We start from the raw sequence: 20,136 nt of genomic DNA, 5'->3' as shown, positions 1-20,136 counted from the left end.
TTTGAATCTATCTAAAACAACTCTGAACGCCTATCTAGCAAATTCCAGTGCGTGGTTAGCTCTCAGGGTCATGGGGAAAGGGAAGGCAGGGACTCCCACTTTGTCTTTATACATTTGCGGGCAGCAGCCTCAGAAGCACAAGAAGCCTGTAATTTCCTCTAAATCCTCATGTGGCAGCCAAAGCAGAAGTTGCATGTTTCTATACATACAGTCAAGGGAAAGGCTAGGATTTGGCCCATTTTAATGCAGTTCTCTGCTCTTTTTAATTTAAATTCTGTAGAAACAGTGTCATGTGATTCCATCATGACTTAAGCTCATAATCTTGCGACATTTTGATAAGGCCACATTTTCTAAATAGTTCATTGTCTATTATATATACTTCTGATTTATCATCACTCTTCCTCATCTGAACTTAAATTTGTAACAGTTTGTAGAGTCAAGGGAGGAGTTGGCACAAATTGTGGTAGTGCCCTTTTTTTGTTTTTAACACACATACTAATACCTGATAAACGATAAGGGTCATAAGGCAAAGGAACTTTGTGACAAAGCACATAGCTATGAAATTGCAAGCTAAAATTTAATTTTATAATGTTGCTTTTAAAAGGCAAAATTTTATGTCAATAAAATTGTATTTCAATAAAATTTACTTTTGAGTTGCAAATGTCAAACCATGGCAATTATTTAATGTGTAAGATGAAGCAAAAGTAATCAGAGAATACAAATTAACCTAAAAATGCTCTGTCTTCTAGTCTAATGAGTCTTAGAACCATAAACAAAAGCTTTTGATAAGAGTATTTTTATTTCACAAGTGACTAAGCAGTTGCAAATAAGCCCACTCTTTTGAAACAAACTGATTCAGTTGTATACAAACTGATTCAGATTCATGCAATTTATTTTAACCAGAATGTTCTTGCAATTCAGTTCAAATATTTATTGAGTGCCTAATGTGTGCAAGGCAATATTTTACCCACTTGAAGGGCAGACCTCCAGGAACTCATAATATGCTTTGAGAAGCAACACAATGATAAATAAAAATGCAGAACACATCTTGACAAGCCCTGAGTTAGAAGCCTAAAGCTTGTATTCTCTACAGGGGTGATATTGCCCCAGGAGGGTAAAAACAGGTTACTGGGAACAGGACTGGGTGAAAAAAATCTTAGCTATTACAATGGTTTGTGGTCCTCCAAAAGGTCACAGTATTTACAAAGATATGCAGCATATCTTTGGTAGTAAAATCTAATGGGAGGAGATTAGGGGGAAAATATCTGAAAGCTCCTTAGAGAAGCAATAGTGAAAAAAGAGTTCAGTATAAGGCGGTGAATAAGAGGACATCAGTGAAAGGGGAGAGTGGCTCTGTGAAACCCGTAATGTCTGAGAGGACAGTCATAAAAGAGAAGAGTTTCCTAAAGCAGTTCTAGAGAGAAGTATTTCTCATGGCAGAAAGGGCCTACGTGGAATAATAAATGGGTTTCCTCTCACATACAACTCTGGTCTATTGGTGGAGGCTGCCTGGAACACTGCGATAAGGACGCTGAGACTAGAACCAGCTCAGCAAAAAACAGTGAGATGCTCAATTAAGTAATGTTTGTGTGCGTGGAAGGCAGGAGTTGGAGTATGAATCTACAGACAATTTGCTCTCTCTGACAACCATAAGCAAAGAAAGCATAGTCATGAAAGTGCAGGATGTATTCGGGAAAGAGTGAATACAGGTGAATAAATTCCTAATGACCTTGACTCATTTAAAACCCATAGAATTCGAGACTAATGTTTCCAAAAGAGTAATCATAAAAGGGGAGGGGGCTTTTTTATCATGTATAAATCTGTGATCAATCTTCTACATATAACCATTAGATATACTCTGTTAAAACAATTTTTGTGAAATAAAGCATACATGGAGAAAGTGCATAAAACACAAATGTGCATAATTATAAACAAACACCTGTGTAATCACTGCAAGGCAAGAAATAGGATACTGCCAGCACCTAGAAGCACCCCGTGTATTTCACCCTCACACCCTACTTCCTTCACCCAGAAGTAACATTATACCAACTTTTAGATTAATCACATCCTTGATTTCTCTAATAGTTTTATTACTTGTGTATGAATACCTAACCAATTCAGTTCAGTTTTTCCTGTTTTTTAACTTTATATTAATTGAATCATATCACATATATTCTTTTATGTCTTTTTCACCAAACATTCTATGTTCCATCCATGTTGTGCTGCTGCTGGGGGTTTGGTTGTCTCCAGTTACTGAACATGACAAACAGTGCCGTTTTGAGCATGAGCAGGGATCTTAGTGCACACATTTGTGAGTTTCTAGAAGCGAAATTGGTGGGTCATCAGGCATTTCTTTAGCTTTATTAGGTAAATGCCAAATTCTTTCCAAATAGATTGCTTCAGTTTACACTCCTACTAGCAGACTATGAGAGTTGCCAATGCTCCAACACAAAATACTATCATACATAAATTTTGCCATTGTGATAAAGTATATATAGTGTGATTTCTATTTGTATTTTCCTAATTATTTCTGAGACTGAGCACATTCACATGTTTCTTGGTCACTTGGATTTTTCCTTTGTAGAGTACATGTTCATGCCTTTTTCCTCACATTTAAAATTGTATTTATAAATTATTTAAATATAATATATATGAGTCATTTATTTGTTATATGTGTTGCAATTATTTTCACTAATTCTGTGGCTTGTCTTTTTACTCTATGATGTCTTTTCATTAACAAAAGTTTTTAATTTTAAAATTGGCAAAGGATCAATCTTTATCCTTTGTGGTATATCGTTTGAGAAATCTCTCCCTTCACTGAAGTTAGGGGTGAGGAAGAGTAAATTATTTTTATAATTGAGACATTTTAATAATCCAAATTAATATCAAATTCTGTCATCTGTAGTCATTATAGACTCATGCTCTTGAAGAACAGGTTTTGTGAGAAGGAAGAGTTAAGATTCATGGGCTCGGTGGCTCAGCCTGTAATCCCAGCACTTTGGGAGGCCAAGGTGAGTGGATTGCCTGAGCCCGCAGGTTCAAGACCCGCCTGGGCAATTTGGCGAGACCTCATCTCTACAATAAATCAAAAATTAGCCAGGTGTGGTAGCGCGTGCCTGTAGTTCCAGCTACTTGGAAGGCTGAGGCGGAAGGATTGCCGGAGCCCCTCAGGTCGAGGCTGCGATGGCCGGGAGCGGCTACTGCACTCCAGTCTGGACGACAGAATGAGACTCCAACTCAAAAAAAAAAAAAAAAAGATTCATACACCTTGAACATTATCCAGAATTCTCTTCTCTGTCCTCATGTACCCTGTCCCTTGAATTTGTTCTCCGGAAGATATTCTTGATTCCCCTTCCCCTTAACTCCACCCCACACTTCACTTAATAAAAGGAGAAAGTGGAAGAAGGAAATTACATTTGTTGTGATTTTTCTAGTGGCAGGCACAATGAGAGTCTCTTCATGCCCTTTATATCCTTAACAAAATCACTAGGAAACTGAGTCAGAGAATGTAGGACTTTGACCAAAACCATCAGCAATTAGGCATTATAATAGCATTCGGATTTGAGCCCAGGAACTGTCTGGTTCCAAAGCTACTGCTTTTCCCAGTGTACTCCATGCCTCTCAAACACATGCCCAGTCTTTTCTGTATGCATGCTAATCCCTTCCCTGTCCCAAAGTCTCATGATGATTTAAGTTGCTCCCAAAACTTACTGTATATTGTATACAAGTCTATTGTTCTCATCAAAGATTGGACTAAAATGAGGTTAGACTAGAAACAGTCTTTTAAAATTAAAAATAGAAAAGAAGCAGTCTCCTGTTACCACTTTGGGAAAGATTTGATATTTCTTAAAATTCAGTGGCATCAGTAAGTTTGGGATTTTCATATGGTGTGTAGTTGACATATACCTCCAGAGCCAGAGTTTCAGTGTTGCATTCATTTTCAGAAAAAGAGCACAGTATAAAATGCCCCTAATAGTAAGGTTTTGTTGGGGTTTTTTGCATAATAAAAGTCGTAACTGAGCAACATTAGCTACAGACACTCCTCCCCATAAATCCATGGAGACTCTGTGAAAAGCATTTCAGAGGAATACAAACCCCAAGTAGTCTTTGGCAAGGGGTAATTTGCCATGATGATAGTTAAATAAGGAGAATACTGAGTAGCTGACTACAAAGAACCATCTGAAAATAAAACTAGCTGTGGTTGAAGTCCCTCAATTGAAAATGTATGTATAATTTCTCACATGTGGCAGCCCAAATTGGTCTCTTCTTTTTGTAAGGCAAATTTGACAATGCATACCAAGAGGTTTAAATCATACTCCTTTGCCCTACTAATCCCACTCCTGAGATTTCTATCTCAAAGAAATAATTCATAAGATAAAAAAATTATACATATTTTCATAATAGTGTTATTTATAATTAGGGAGAAACTGGAACTCTCATTTTCCAATAACAAAGAAAAGGCTTAGTGCGTCTTGGTATATTAATTATCTAAGATATTATGCAACCATTAAAAATATGATTACAGGCTGGGTACAGTGGCTCAAACCACTGTGTAATCCCAGCACTTTGGCAGGCCGAGGCAAGAGGATTGCTTGAGCTCAGGGATTCAAGACTAGCATGGGCAACTTGGTGAGACCTCATCAAAAAATAAGCCAGGCATGGTAGTGCTTGCCTGTAGTTCCAGCTACTTGGAAGACTGAAGCAGAAGGATCACCTGAGCCCAGCAGGTCAAGTCTGTGGTGGCCGTGAGCATGCCACTGCACTCTAGACAGGGCAACAGAGTGAGACTCCAACTCAAAAAAAAAAAAATGATTACAGTATTCAAACTAGGAAAGAGATGTTCAGTGAAAGGCATACAAACAAAAATATGCCTATGTAGTGGTTACAGACATGGGGAAATACACAAGCAGGTAAAGACTAAGGAGGAGCAAAGAGACGAAACTATGTTAGCATATTGAGATCACAAGAGTCTTTAAACATTAAAATCAGATGCAAGACCAGGACAGCCCAACCTTTCAATAATGAGCATATTCATCTGGGTTTTTTCCTTGTTTTCCAGATGCAGCCTATATAGAATTATATTTTATAATTCTATATAGTCTATGGTCTATGGTCAGAAGATTATTTTACAGAGGATACATATGGAACATTCTAGCCAAGTGTGAAACATAGATAATTACTAGTTCATAAATACTAATGCTATTTTTTTAATTTGCAGTGAGGGGAATTTGGCTACAAAGCAGGTCGTATTCCTTCAGAGGCCAGTTGTATGGAATTCAGCTGCCCAAACAACAGATGTGAGTAAAATTGACAATTTTTAAACTGAATGTTATGTTGAAGCACTTAATCCTTCAACTCTCAGTGTAATCCCAAATGGTGAATACAGATGAGGAAGTGTGGACCTGTTATGGAAATACTCCTCTGAACCAACATATAAGAAGGGCAACATGGGCCGGGTGAGGTGGCTCAAGCCTGTAATCCCAGCACTTTGGGAGACCGAGGCAAGAGGATTGCCTGAGCCCACGGGTTTAAGACCAGCCTGAACAACATGGTGAGACCTCATGTCTACAATAAATAAATAAATAAATAATTAACCAGATGTGGTAGCACATGCCTGTAGTCCGGCTACTTGGAAGACTGAGGTGGAAGGCTCGCCAGAGCCCAGCAGGCCAACGCTGGGGTGGCCGTGAGCATGCCACTGCACTCCACTCCAGCCTGGGTGATGGAGTGAGACACCAATGCAAAAAAAAAAGAAGAAGGGCAACATGCCAGTAATCCAGCAACTTGAGACAGTTCTGAAGGGGATTAGAATATGCTGCCCCAAAACGTGCTGCTTTGATATGAAGTTTATTTTGAGGATAAGGCAAGTAAAAAACAACAGACATGGAAGGAACTTTTTGCCCTCCATCTTTCTTCCAAAAAAAACAAAGCATACATTTCACCTTATAAAATTAACATAAACCTACCTATCACCATATACAAAAATTAACTCAAAATGAACCAAGGGCTTAAATTAGTAACCTCAAACTATAAGAATCTTAGATGAAAACCTAGGAAACACCCTCCTGGACCTCAGTTCAGTCTAGGCAATGAATTCATGGCAAAGTCCTCAAAAGCAAATGCAACAAAAATTAAAATTGACAGATGGTACTTTAACAAGCTAAAAAACTTATGCACTGCCAAAAAAAAATCAAGAGAATAAAAAGACATCATAGAAAATGGGAAAAAATACTTGCAAGCTATACATCTAACAAAGACCTAACATCCAGGATCTATAAGGAACTCAAACAGACTGACAGCAAAAAAAATGAATAACCTCGTTAAAAAGTAGACAAAGGACATGAAGAGACATACAAGCAGCCAACAAACACACAAAAAAATTGCTCAGCATCACTAATCATCAGAGAAATGCAAATCAAAACTACAATGAGATACTGTCTCATACCAATCAGGATGTCTATTATTATTAAAAAGTCAAAAAACAACAGATATTGGCACCACTGCAGAGAAAAGGAAAGGCTCATACACTGTTGGTGGGAATGTAAGCTAGTTAACCTTTGTGGGAGGCAGCTTGGAGATTTCTCATAGAACTAAAAATAGAGCTACCATTTGACCTAGCAATCCATACTTCTGGGAATATACCCAAAGGAACACGAATCGCTCTCCTAAAAAGACATCTGCATGTATGTGTGTATTGCACCACTATTGACAGCAGCAAAAACATGGAACCAACCCAGATGCCCATCAAAGGTGGACTGGATAAAGAAAATGTAGAACATATACACCATAGAATACTATGCAGCCATATAGAAAAACAAAATCGTGTCCTTTGCAGCTACATGAATGCAGCTGGAGACCATCATTCTAAGAAAATTATCACAGAAACAGAAAACGAAATACTGCATGTTCTCACTCATAAGTGGGTACTAAGCATTGGGCACATGGGCACAAGGACAGGAACAACAACACTAAGCCTTGCTATATAAAAAAAAAAAAAAGGAGGGAGGGAGAGAGGATAAGGTATACAAAACCACCCACTGGGTACCATGTCCACTACTGCCCAAAACAAGAAATTCGCCAAAGGATCAGGAAATGATTTAAAGTTATTATTTTTCTGTGTTTATATCAAGAAAACATTGTCTTATCCTTAGCAAAACTGCAGAGATTAAAAAAAACACACACTTTTTTGAAGATGTTAAAATTGTCTAAACTACCAAAGGTAGGCTGACAGTGTGTATAATATAGTCAGTCTAAGTTATCTCATATTAATTTTGGAAAGAGGCTGACTGGCTCAGTAGGTAAGTGGGTAGAAAGGTAGAAAGGTGAACAGGAAGATGGGGAGAAAGGAGGATAGAGTGATCAAGCATACAGATATTAGAAAGACTGCATTTGAGCCCACAAGTGATTCTGCACACCTCCACACTAATGAGGATGACTCAAGTTTATTTAAGATTATAAAGTTTGAGTTTGTTAAGAATATTCTGCTAAGTGACCTCTCACAGAAACAAAGATCTGAGTATCACATGTTCTCACTCATATAGTGGACCTTGATCATCCAATGCACTACTATAAGAAAATGACTGACAGTGTTGGGAAACTATGGGGGGGATGGGACTAATGGTAGTAAACATCTGTTTGGAGACCGGGAGACACCTGTTATCAACAAGGGGGCCTGAATGAAGCATATTTGTATATCTGTTTATTTCCTGAAAATATTTAGGATCTTTTTGTCTAACTTTATTTATTTTTTTAAAATGAGATGGGGATCTCTCTATGTTGTTCAGACTGGTCTCAAACTCCTAGGCTCAAGCAATATTCCCACCTCAGCCTCCTTAGTTGGGATTACAGGTACATGCCACCACGTCTGGCCCTTTTTGTGTTTAACTTTAATGCTATCCAGTAGTGGAAACTTTTTATTGGATAATCTTTATACTTACATTCATTGTAATATATAATTACTGATTCATTTGTATAATTAGAAGGAAGTATATATATAATTGTCTAATATCAGTGACAAACTCAAGAATAATGTATTTTATAGCTTGGAATTCTGCTTCTAAATAGATTGACTATTTCTGCACTCGACAAATGTTTAAATTTTCTGGCAATTTCTTGAGATTATTTCAGGGCAGAACATGTAGGTGAATCAGTCTGGAGCTGAAATATCTAACAGCTATAACCAAAAACCTATTTGCACGTTATGTTAGTTTTCTCTTTGGGAAAGCAAACTAATAATATCACCATAGAGTTAATTTAGCTATCTCATGTATGTTTTGTGAAAATTATATTTATATTATGCCTTGGAAAAAATTATGTAGTCATAGATCCATAATGGCACTGTTTTGTTTTATACCTTGAAATCAGTTATTTTTGAGAGGGACTAATAAGGTGATTGCTTCATTTATAAAGTTTTCCAATAATTTTTTCAAAAACGTTTAGTTCTAAAAACAGCTGTGGAGATCTGAGATATTATGAGTGTTGCCCTAAGATTTTCAATGAGTTTTCATTAAATGATAAATTTCATGTACTGGTAGAAATTAACCTAGAGTCTGACTTTTTTAAAAAAGTCTCTATTTCTTCTACTAATACTAATGTCAGGATATATAAGACTTTCTCTGTCCAATTGCACTCAGCACAGAACAGTACTTTCATGTGAAACAAATTCATTTCACACCCCTGTTGTGGGGGAGGAAATTGAGAATTGCACAATGAAGAAAGCATATTGTGGGAATTTTTTTCTGCGGAAGCTATCAAGACCTTTACCTTTGGAATTTGTTTTATATTTCATAGATATGTTTTATGCTATGTGCTAGAAAGCCTGAGAAAATTTTTAACATGAAAAATGGCAATTCAAAGTATTTATCTTCGTGTTTACTGTCTTAATTTTCTTTAAGATATTAAAAGATTGTTTTAATAAAACTAAAAAACTATTAGGACAAAAACAAGAGGAAAATCTTCTTAAATTTGGGTTAGGCAAAAAGAGTTCTTAGACATAACACCAAAAGCATAATCCATTAAAAATTGGTAAATTAGACTTCATCAAAACTAAAAACTTTTAATCTTTAAGTGACATTGTTAAGAGAACTAAACCTCATCAGCAAAGGTACCTGCATAATGACCATTTGTATACCTAACCCTGAGTTGTACCCCACATCTTTAAAATAAAATAAATAAATAAAAAGAAGAAAAAGAAAGAGAATGAGAAGATAAGCCACAGACTAGAACTAGGAGAAAAAATTCACAAATCACATTATAACAAAGGAATTTTATCCAGAAGTTTTCAAGAACTCTTAAAATTCAATAGTAGGAAAACAAAACAGTTTTTTTAAAAAATAGTTAAAAGATGTGGAACACTTCACCAATGAGGATGTGTAAATGAGAAATAAATACATGAAAAACTGCTTAAGTCACTAGCCATTAGAGCAGTGCAAATGAAAAGCATGATGAGATATACCTTTGAGAAAGACTAAAATAAAAAATGCTGACAGTACCAAGAGCTGGAGAGGATGAGAAAGAGTCAGAACTCTTGTACACTGCTGGTGGGGGGTGCAAAATGGTACAACCACCCTGGAAAACAGTTTGGCAGCTTCTTAGGCAGTTACCATATGACCCAACTATCTCTCTCTTGAATGTCTTCCACAGATGAATGGATAAACAATTATGGTGCATCAATATAATTAACTACTACTAAGAAGTAAAAAGGAATGAACTTCCTGATAAGTCACAATAACTTGGGTTAAACTCAAAGGCATTACTGAATTTAAAAAGCCAGTCTTAAAAGGTTACAGACTGGGCTGGGCACAGTGGCGGGTACAGTGGCTCACACCTGTAATCCCAGCACTTTGGGAGGCAAAGGCAAGAGGATTGCCTGAGTCCAGGTGTTTGAGACCAGCCTGGGCAAACTGGAGAGACCTCGTCTCTACAGTAAATCAAAGAATTAGCTGGGTGTGGTGGTGCATGTCTGTAATTCCAGCTACTTGGAAGGCTGAGGTGAAAGGATCACCTGAGCCCAGCAGATCAAGGTTGCGGTGACCGTGAACATGTCACTGCATTCCAGCCTGGGTGACAAGAGTGAGACTTTGACTCAAAAAAAAGGTTACAGACTGTACAGACTGTATTAATCTATTTAGATGACACTGACATTCTCAAGAAGATGAAACTATAGTGTGGACTGGTGATGATGGAAGAGTGTGATCATAGGATACATGGGGAGCGTTTTGGGAGTGGTAGAATTATTCTGTGTCCTGATTATGGTTACACAAATCTATACATGGGTTAAAATTCACAGAATTGCACACCCAAAAGTCACTGTGTGATAATTTTAAAAATAAAATTTCAAGCCGGGCTCGGTGGCTCAGCCTGTAATCCCGCGCCTTTGGGAGGCTGAGGTGAGAGGATTGCCTGAGCCCGTGGGTTCGAGACCCGCCTGGGCAGCGAGACCTCATCTCTACAATAAATCAAAAAATCAGCCGGGCATGGTAGCGCATGCCTGTAATTCCGGCTACTCGGAAGGCTGAGGCGGAAGGATCGCTGGAGCCCAGCAGGCGAGGCTGCGGTGGCCGGGAGCGGCCACTGCACTCCAGTCTGGGCGACAGAGTGAGACTCCAACTCAAAAAAATATATAAATAAAATAAAATAAAATTTCAAAGGATCATTTGCTTTAAAATTTAAAGACTATATTTTTTGTGTCTTTGTCCTTCAGTAAAGATTGTCCTTGGATTGTGAACATATCTTATCTGTGTGGTGTATTAAAGCCAGGGTCTTCTTGTCTTGCTGTTCCTTTTATCTATTCTTATTTTTCTTTATTTTGGGGAGAGGCCTCTAAATGAACTCCAAGAAGTGACAGCTGTGCCTAGTAGGGTAAGAGGCTCTAATTAGGATTTACCTCCATCTGTTAAATGTACTTTTCAATTTTGTATCCAGCATCTTCTTTCTTAATTTTTTTGTTTCTTTTGAAGACTCAAATAAAACTCATCAGATTTTTTATTACCTAAAATTTTGTTTCAATTAAAATTTTCAGTCCATATTTCACTTTGATAATTATTTTATAAAAACAAATGGTCACATAAAAGTATTCGGCTTCCACTAACTCAGTATAGATTTCCCATGCAATGGTGACAAGGGTAGACAACAAACCATGAAAGAAATTCCAGGCTGGGTGCAGTGGCTCATGCCTGTAATCCCACCACTTGGGGAGGTGGAGGTGAGAGGATTGCCCGAGCTCAGGGGTTTGAGACCAACCTGGGCAACTTGGTGAGATCTCATCTCTACAATAAATCCAAAAAAAAGTAGCCGGGTGTGATGATACGTGTCTGTAGTTCCAGCTACTTCGAAGACTGAGGTAGAAGGATCTCCTGAGCCCAGCAGGTCGAAGCTGTGGTGGCCGTGAGCACCACTGCACTCTAGCCTGGTGTCAGAGTGACACTCTGACTCAAAGAAAGAAAATAAAAGAAAAATAAAGAAAGGAATTCCAGGGTCTTGGGGTTAGGTGAGAGATACACAGTGTCTGCTCCACTCTCCAAGCCTCCATCTTCTCATCTATAAAATATGGCTGGCATTCAATATTCTTGATGAACATTGATGCTAAAACTCTCAACAAGATTCTAGCAAAGCAAATTCAACAACACATCTCAAAATCATCCATGATCAGGTAGGCTTCATCTCCAGGATGCAGGACTGGTTCAACATCTGTAAGGCCATGATGTAATTAAATACATCAACAGATATAAAAACAAAAACCACATGATTATATCATTAGACATGGAAAAAACTTTTGATAAAATCCAGCACCCCTTCTTGATAAAAACCGTTGAACATCTATGAATAGATGGAACATACCTCAAAATAGTAAAAGCCATCTACAAGGAACCCACAGCCAACATACTGCTAAACAGACAGAAGTTGGAACCACCCGAGAAAACCAGAACAAGACAAGGATGCCCACTCTCACCCTCCTGTTCAACATAGTATTGGAAGTCCTAGCTAGAGCAATCAGACAAGAGAAGGAAATCAGGAGTATCCAAATAGGAAAAGAGGAAGTTAAGTTATCCCTCTTTGCAGAAAACATGATTCTATACCTCAAAAACTCAAGAGAATCTGTCAAAAACCTCCTTGCACTGATAAAGGAATTTAGCAAAGTCTCAGGGTATAAAATAAATGTGCAAAAGACAGTCTCATTCCTATACACCAACAATAAACAAACAGAAACCCAAATAAAAAGCACAATCCCTCTATAATAGCCACACACAACAATAAAATACCTTGGCATCTTCCTAACCAAAGAAGTAAAAGACCTTTACAACGAAAACTACAAAACACTGCTTGAAGAAATCAAAGATGACACAAACAGATGGAAAAATATTCCATGCTCAACACTGGAAGAATCAACAATGTTAATGTTGCTAATAATTGTTAATATGGTCAATCTACAGATTTAACACAGTACCCATTAAATTGCCAGCATCATTCTTCTCAGACCTGGAAACAACAATACAGGAGTTCATGTGGAAACATAAATGACCACATGACCACAAACAGCCAAAACAATCCTCAGGGAAAAAAACAAACAAACAAAGCAGGAGTCATCATGCTCTCAGACATTAAGCTTTATTATAAAGCTACAATAATCAAAACAGCCTGGTACTGGTACAAGAACAGGCATATAAACCAATGGAATAGGATAGAGATTCCAGAAACAAAACCTCAATTTCTAATCAACTCATCTTAGACAAAGCTTCCACCATGAGCCACTGGGGAGAGGAGAACCTTTTCAGTAAATGGTGCTAGGAAAACTGGCTGACCATAAGCAGAAGATTAAAGCAAGACCCTTACCTATCCCCATAAACAAAAAATCAACTCTAAATGGATCAAAGACCTAAATGTAAAACCCCAAACATAAGAACCTTAGAAAATGCAGGAGACACCCTTATGGAAATTGGAACTGGCAACCAATTTCTGATCAAAACCCCAAGTGACCATGCCATAATAGATAAGATAGACAAGTGGGACCTCATGAAACTGACAAGCTTCTGCAAAGCCAAAATCATTGAGAGAGCAGGAGACAGCCCACAGACTGGGAAAAAAATATTTGCCAACTGTGTATCTGACGAAGGTCTAACATTTAGAATCTACAAGGAACTCAAATGTGCCGAAAAGAAAAAAAACAAACAGCCCCATTACAAAGGGGGCAAAAGATATGAATAGACACTTCAAAAAAAGACATACGAGCAGCCAATAGATACACGAAAAAGTGCTCAACCTCACTATTCATCAAAGAAATGCAAATTAAAACCACACTGAAATACCCACCTAACTCCAGTCAGGATGGCCATCATCAATTACTCAAAAAACAACATATGCTGGAGGGAAAGGGAACACTTGTACACTGTTGGTGAGAATGTAAACTAGTACAACCTCTGTGGAAAACAGTGTGGCGATTCCTAAAAGTTCTAAAAATTGACCATCCAAACAACCCCGCAGTCCCCCTACTGGGAATATACCTGGAGGAACTCAAATCACTCTGTGAAAAAGATACCTTCACACACATGTTTATTGCAGCACTATTTACAATAGCAAAAAAATGGACCCAACCATACTGCCCATCAACAGAGGACTGGATTTTTTAAAATGTGGTACATATACACAATGAAATATTATGCAGCCACAAAGACAAAACTATGAACTTCACAGCAACTTGGATGGACTTAGAAGCTATAATACTCAGTGATCTATCACAAAAACAAAGAACCGAGTATCACATGTTCTCACTCATAAGTGGACCTGGAACAACTACCATGATACTATAAGAAAGGGATTGGCAGTAGTGGGAAACTGCCAGGGGAGGGTAGGGGTGGTATTGGCAGTAGTGGGAAACTGCTGGGGGGCGCGAGCACACCTCATCAACAAGGGCACCCACATAATGAACAGGTCTAACTCTGAATTGTACCCCACATATTTAAAATTAAAAATTAAAAGAAAAAGAATGGAAATGACACACATTTCTAACTGCTGTCATATATATATATATATATATATATATATATATATATATATATATATATGCTTGTAATTGGCAACTTCTTGAGCTAAAAAAGATCAAAACTCTTGTAAGACTATCTGAGTACAAATCTTGAAGTGAAAAAAAATCATTGGAATCTAAACTCCTTTGGATCTGTCAGATACCAAGATCATTGTGAAAACTATTGGGATTACAGGAAGTAGTACTAAAAAATCAAAATAAAGCAAAACAAAACCAAATCACTGTGCAGCTTTTGAAAATTTGATCTTCAAAACTATAATAACACATAGTCAAATAAATTAGAATTAGAGGCTGGGCTTGGTAGCTCAGCCTGTAATCCCAGCACTTTGGGAGGCCGAGGTGAGTGGATTGTCTTAGCCCGCGGGTTCAAGCCCACCCACGCACCTTGGCAAGACCTCATGTCACCAAAAAATCAAAAATTGGCAGGCATGGTAGCACGCGCCTGTAGTTCAGTTTACTTGGAAGGCTGAGGCAGAAGGGACACCAGAATCCAGCAGGTTGAGGGTGTGGCCAGGAACCTGCCACTGCACTCCAGCCTGGGCAACAGAGTGAGACTCTAACTCAAAAAAATAAATAAACAAAATAAAATAAAATAAAATAAAATTAGAATTAGAAGTTGAGACTATAAAAAACAGCCATCAATCAATGTTGATATTAAAAATTAACAGATAAAATAAATTGTTCTACAGAGTATTTTAGCACACAAATGAGTTCCCAAATGTCCAGAGGAAATGTTGTGCACTTTGAACCAAAGTTATATAACTTTGTATTTCCAGTTAATATATACCCCATATTTATAAATACTTCACACAATTATAACATCATTACATTGTATTTTAAATATGTGCACATATAATTATGCTTTTTAAATAAATTTATCTTGAGAAGCACTACAGTATAGATTGGGAATGAAAAATATGAAGAATAGAATGTGACAATTTTTTTAAAAAATAAGACATTTAGAAGCATATCAAAGTAAGGGAAATACTGGGTTTTACTGATCCAGTGGATTAGAGTCTATAATACAGAGTGATCTATCACAGAAACAAAGAACTAAGTATCACATGTTCTCACTCATAAGCGGACCTTGAAAAATTATCATAATACTATAAGAAAAGGATTAGCATAGTGGAAAACTGCTGGAGGTGGGACGAGGTAGGCAGTAGTGACAAACTGCTAGGGACTATGGGGGACACACCTCATCAACAAAGGTACCTGCATAATGAACATTTGTATACCTAACCCTGAATTGTACTCTATATCTTTAAAATAAAAAATCTATATATTTTTTATAATATTATTTTTTTTCTGCTTTTAATTTTTATTTTAAAATTGTAGGGTACTAGTCAGGGTTAGGTATACAAATATTCATTGTGCAGGTACCCTTATTGATGAGGTGTGCCCCCGCCTTCCCCAGGCTGTTATCAACTACTGTCAATCCCACCACCCACTCCCCCACTGCCCCCCAGTTTCCCACTACTTTTAATCTTTTTCTTATAGTAATATGGCAGTTGTTCAAGGACCACTTATGAGTGAGAACATGTGATACTCAACTCTGTGTTTCTGTAAGAGATCACTCAGTATTATAAGCTCTAATTCCATCCAAGTTGCTGCGAAATTCATGATTTTGTTCTTCTTCATGCCTGCGTAATATTCCATTGTGTGTACCACATTTTTTTTTAATCTAGTCCTCTTTGATGGCCAGCATGGTTGGTTCCATGTTCTTGCTATTGTGAAAAATGCTGCAATAAACATACGTGTGCAGGTATCTTTTTGATAGAGTGGCCTGAGTTCTTCCAGGTATATTACCAATAGGGGGACTGCAGGGTCCTATGGAAGGTCGAGTTTTAGAACTTTTAGGAATCGCCACACTGATGTCCACAGAGTCTGTACCAGTTTACATTCCCATCAACAGTGTAGAAATGTTTCCTTATCACTATATCCTCTCCAGCATTTGTTATTTTTTTGACTTATTGATGATGGCCATTCTGACTGGAGTTAGGTGGTATTCAGTGTAGTTTTAATTTGCATCTCCTTGATGGCTAGTGAGGCTGAACATTTTTTCAGTCTGAACTAGCAGTCTGTTGACTGCTCATATGTCTTCTTTTGGAAGTGTCTACTCATATCTTTAGCCTGCGTTGTAATGGGGCTGTCTGTTTTTTTTCTTTTCGGCACGTTAGAGTTCCTTGTAGATCCTGGATGTTAGGTCTTTGTCAGACATGGAGTTGGCAAATATTTTTTTCCAGTCTGTGGGCCGACTCCCTGCTCTCTTGATGGTTTCTTTGGCTTTGCAGAAGCATTGCAGAAGCATTGTCTATCTTATCTCTTAACGGCCTGGGCACTTCAGGTTTTGATCAGGAATTGGTTGCCTGTTCCAACTTCCATAAGAGTGTCTCCTACCTTTTCTAAGGTTCTTAGAGTTAGAGGTTTTACATCTAGGTCTGTGACCCATTTAGAATTAGTTTTTGTGTATGGGGACAGGTAGGAGTTCTGTTTCAATCTTCTGCATATGGTCAGCCAGTTTTCCCAGCACCATTTACTGAATAGGTTCTCCTCTCCCCACTTGTGGGTGGTGGAGGCTTTGTCGTAGATGAATTGGTTGAGAAATTGTGGTTTTGCTTTTGGAATCTAAGTTCTATTCTATTGGTCTACATACTTGTTCTTATACCAATATCAGCCTGTTTTGATTATTGTAGCTTTATAATATAGTTTAAAGCCTGGAGTGTGATACCTCCTGCTTTTTTTTTTTTCTTTTTGCTGAGGATTGTTTTGGCTATTCTTGGTTGTTTATTTTTCCATATGAATTCCTGTATTTTTTTTTTTTAGGTCTGAGAAGAATGTTGCTGGTAATTTGATGGGTATTGCATTAAATCTGTGGAAGATATCTTAACAATTTGACTCTTCCAATCCAGGAGCATGGAATATTTTTCCATTTGTTTGTGTCATCTTTGATTTCTTTGAGCACTGTTTTGTACTTTTCATTGTAAAGTTCTTTTACGTCTCTGGTTAGGAAGATGCCAAGGTTTTTCATTTTTTGGGTGTCTATTGTAAATGGAATTGTGCTTTTTATTTGGGTTTCTGTTTGTTTATTATTGGTGTATAGAAATGCAATTGTCTTTTGTACATTTATGTGATACCCTGAGACTTTGCCAAATTCCTTTATCAGTGCAAGGAGGTTTTTGGCAGATTTTCTTCGGTTTTCAAGGTATACAATCATGTCATCTGCAAAGAGAAGTGACAACTTCTTTTCCTATTTGGATACCCCTGATTGCCTTCTCTTCTCTGTTTGCTCTAGCTAGGACTTCTAAAACTATGCTGAACAGGAGGGGTGAGAGTGGGCATCCTTGTCTTGTTCCAGTTTTCAGGGGAAATGGTTCCAATTTTTGTCTGTTTAGGAGTATGCTGGCTGTAGGTTTCCCATAGATAGATTTTACTATTTTGAGGTATGCTCCACCTTTGCCTAGATGTTCGAGGGTTTTTTTTTATCAAGAAGAGGTGTTAGATTTTATCAAAAGCTTTTCTGAATCTAATGAGATAATCATGTGGTATCTATTTTTACATCTGTTGATGTATTTAATTACGTTTGTGGTCTTAAGAATGTTGAACCAGCCTTGTATACCGGAGATGAAGCCTACTTGGTCATGATGGATGATTTTTGAAGTGTGTTGTTAATCCGGTTTGCTAGAACCTTGTTGAGAATTTTGGCATCTATATTTCAGAGATGTTGGCTTGTAGTTCTCTTTCTTTGTTGGGTCTTTACCTGGCTTGGGTATTAATGTGATGTTGGCATCATCAAATGATTTGGGGAGAGTACCATCTTTCTCAATTGTCTGGAATACTTTCAATAGGATTGGTATCAGGTCTTCCTTGTATGTTTTGTAGAATTCTGCTGGAAAACTATCTGGTCCCAGGCTTTTTTTTTTTGTAGGTAGTTTTCTTATGACATAATTTCCTTGGTTGTTATTGGTCTGTTAGGGTCTCAGTTTCTTTTTGTTTCAACCTACGGAGGTTGTGTGATGTCAGAAAGTTTTCCATTTCCTTTAGGTTTTCAAGTTTGTTTCCATACTATTGTACATGGTAGTCTCAGATAATCTTTAGTATTTCTTCAGGGTCAGATATGACTTCATCTTTTGTGTTTCTGGTTGAGTTTATTTGGGCTTTTTCTCTCTTTTTCTTGGTCAGGCGGGTTGCCATCTATCTTGTTTATCCTTTCAAAGAACCAGTTTTTTGTTTCATTGATTTTTTGTATTATCTTTTTGTCTTCTAGGTCCTAGATTTGGGCTTTGATTTTGATCTGGATTCTTCTGCTGAAGCTAGGGTTTGGTGGTCTTTCATTTCCAGCTTTCTTAGGTGACTTGTTAGCCTGTTAACTTTGTGATAGTTCCATTTTCTTCATATGTGTTTGTAAAGATATGAATCTCTTACTACCGCTTACATAACAACTCAGAGGTTTTGGTTAGATATTATTCATTTTTTTTTTTTTTTTGAGTTGGAGTCTCACTCTGTCACCCAGACTGGAGTGCAGTGGCCGCTCCCGGACACCGCAGCCTCGACCTGCTGGGCTCTGGCGATCCTTCCGCCTCAACCTTCCAAGGAGCTAGAACTACAGGCACGTGCTAGCATTCCCGGCTAATTTTTGATTTATTGTAGACATGAGGTTTTGCCAAGTTGCCCAGGCAGGTCTCGAACCCGTGGGCTCAGGCAATCCACTCATCTCAGCCTCCCAAAGGCATGGGATTACAGGCTGAGCCACCGAGTCCAGCTATATTATTCATTTTTATTTGTTTCCAGGTAACTTTTAATCTCTGCTTTGATTTCATTGTTGATTCAGGAGTTTCTTAGCATCATACTGTTTAGTATCCATGTCTTTGTGGGTTTGGGTGTTACTTTGTTGGTGTTGATATTTATTTTATTCCACTGTAATCTGAGAAGGTGCATGGCAAAATTTCAGTCTCATAAAATTTGTTTATGTTTGATTTATGGCCAATGATGTGATAAATATGGAGTACATTCCATGTGGTGATGTATAGAATGTATATTCTGTGGTTATCGGGTGGCGTGTTTTCTAGGTATCAATTAAGTCCATTTGTTCTAGAGTCTCATTGAGGTTCTGGGTCTCCTTGCTGATTTTTTGTCTTGATGATCTGTCTAGAGTTGTGAGTGGGGTATTAAAATCCCCAGCTATGGTAATCTCTTTTTTAAGTTTGCCTAGAAGCTGCTTTATGAACATTGGTGCTCTTATGTTGGGTGCATATATGCTTAGAATGGAAAATTCTTGTTGATAGATTGGATCTTTTATTTTATTTATTTACTTATTTTTGAGTTGGAGTCTCACTCTGTAACCCAGACTGGAATGCAGTGGCCACTCCCGGCCACTGAAGCCTTGACCTACTGGGCTCCGGCGATCCTTCCACCTCAGCCTTCCAAGTAGCTGGAACTACAGGCATGCATTACCACACCTGGATAATTTTTGATTTATTGTAGAGATGAGGTCTTGCCAAATTGCCCAGGCAGGTCTCAAACCTGCAAGTTCAGGCAATCCACTCACCTCAGCCTCCCAAGGCGCGGGATTATATAGTCCCCTTCTTCATCTTTTTAAATTTTTGATAGCTTAAAGGGTATTTTGTATGAGATTAAGATTGCAACTCCAGCTTTCTTTTGTGTTCTATTCACCTGAAATTTTGCTTACTATCCTCTTACTTGCAGTCTGTGGATGTCCTTTCTGGTTAGATGAGTCTCTTGAAGACAATATATTGTTGCCTCATGATATTTAATCCATTTTGCCATTCTTTGTCTTTTTCAGGGGAGCATTTAGTCCATTCACATTCAGGCTCATTGTTGAAATGTGGGGGTTTTTCCCTGTCATAAGGTTCTCATAGAGTTGTTGTACTTGCTTGTTTGTTGTCTTTCTTTTGGTTTTGGGTTAATTCATGTGTATTTTCAATCTTTTTCCTTTACTTTTGTGAAGAACATTGATGTTCTTTTTCACTTTTCTTCTGTGTTGATACTTTCTTAAGTGTTTCTTATAAAGGTGGTCTGGGGCCATCATGAATTCTTAGGGATTGAATATCTGGGAAAGGTTTTAATTCTCCCTCACT

General features: G+C 37.8%; 1 protein-coding gene across 1 annotated transcript in view; it reads left to right on the top strand.

The window, feature by feature from the left end:
* Positions 1–20,136, top strand: part of LOC103272966 (raftlin-2) — a 136,897-nt gene that overhangs the window by 46,019 nt on the left and 70,742 nt on the right. Inside the window, exon 8 of the mRNA XM_021718752.1 lies at positions 5,219–5,297. Coding sequence (XP_021574427.1) covers positions 5,219–5,297 — 79 coding nt within the window. The remainder of the gene's footprint in view (positions 1–5,218; positions 5,298–20,136) is intronic.

The sequence above is a fragment of the Carlito syrichta genome, unplaced genomic scaffold (genome assembly GCF_000164805.1).
Source record: "Carlito syrichta isolate Samal-C Ts95f unplaced genomic scaffold, Tarsius_syrichta-2.0.1 Scaffold313398, whole genome shotgun sequence".
In the NCBI taxonomy this organism is placed as follows: Eukaryota; Metazoa; Chordata; class Mammalia; order Primates; family Tarsiidae; genus Carlito; species Carlito syrichta.
Note: the sequence above shows the minus strand (reverse complement) of the source record. Positions and strands in the feature narration are given on the sequence as shown.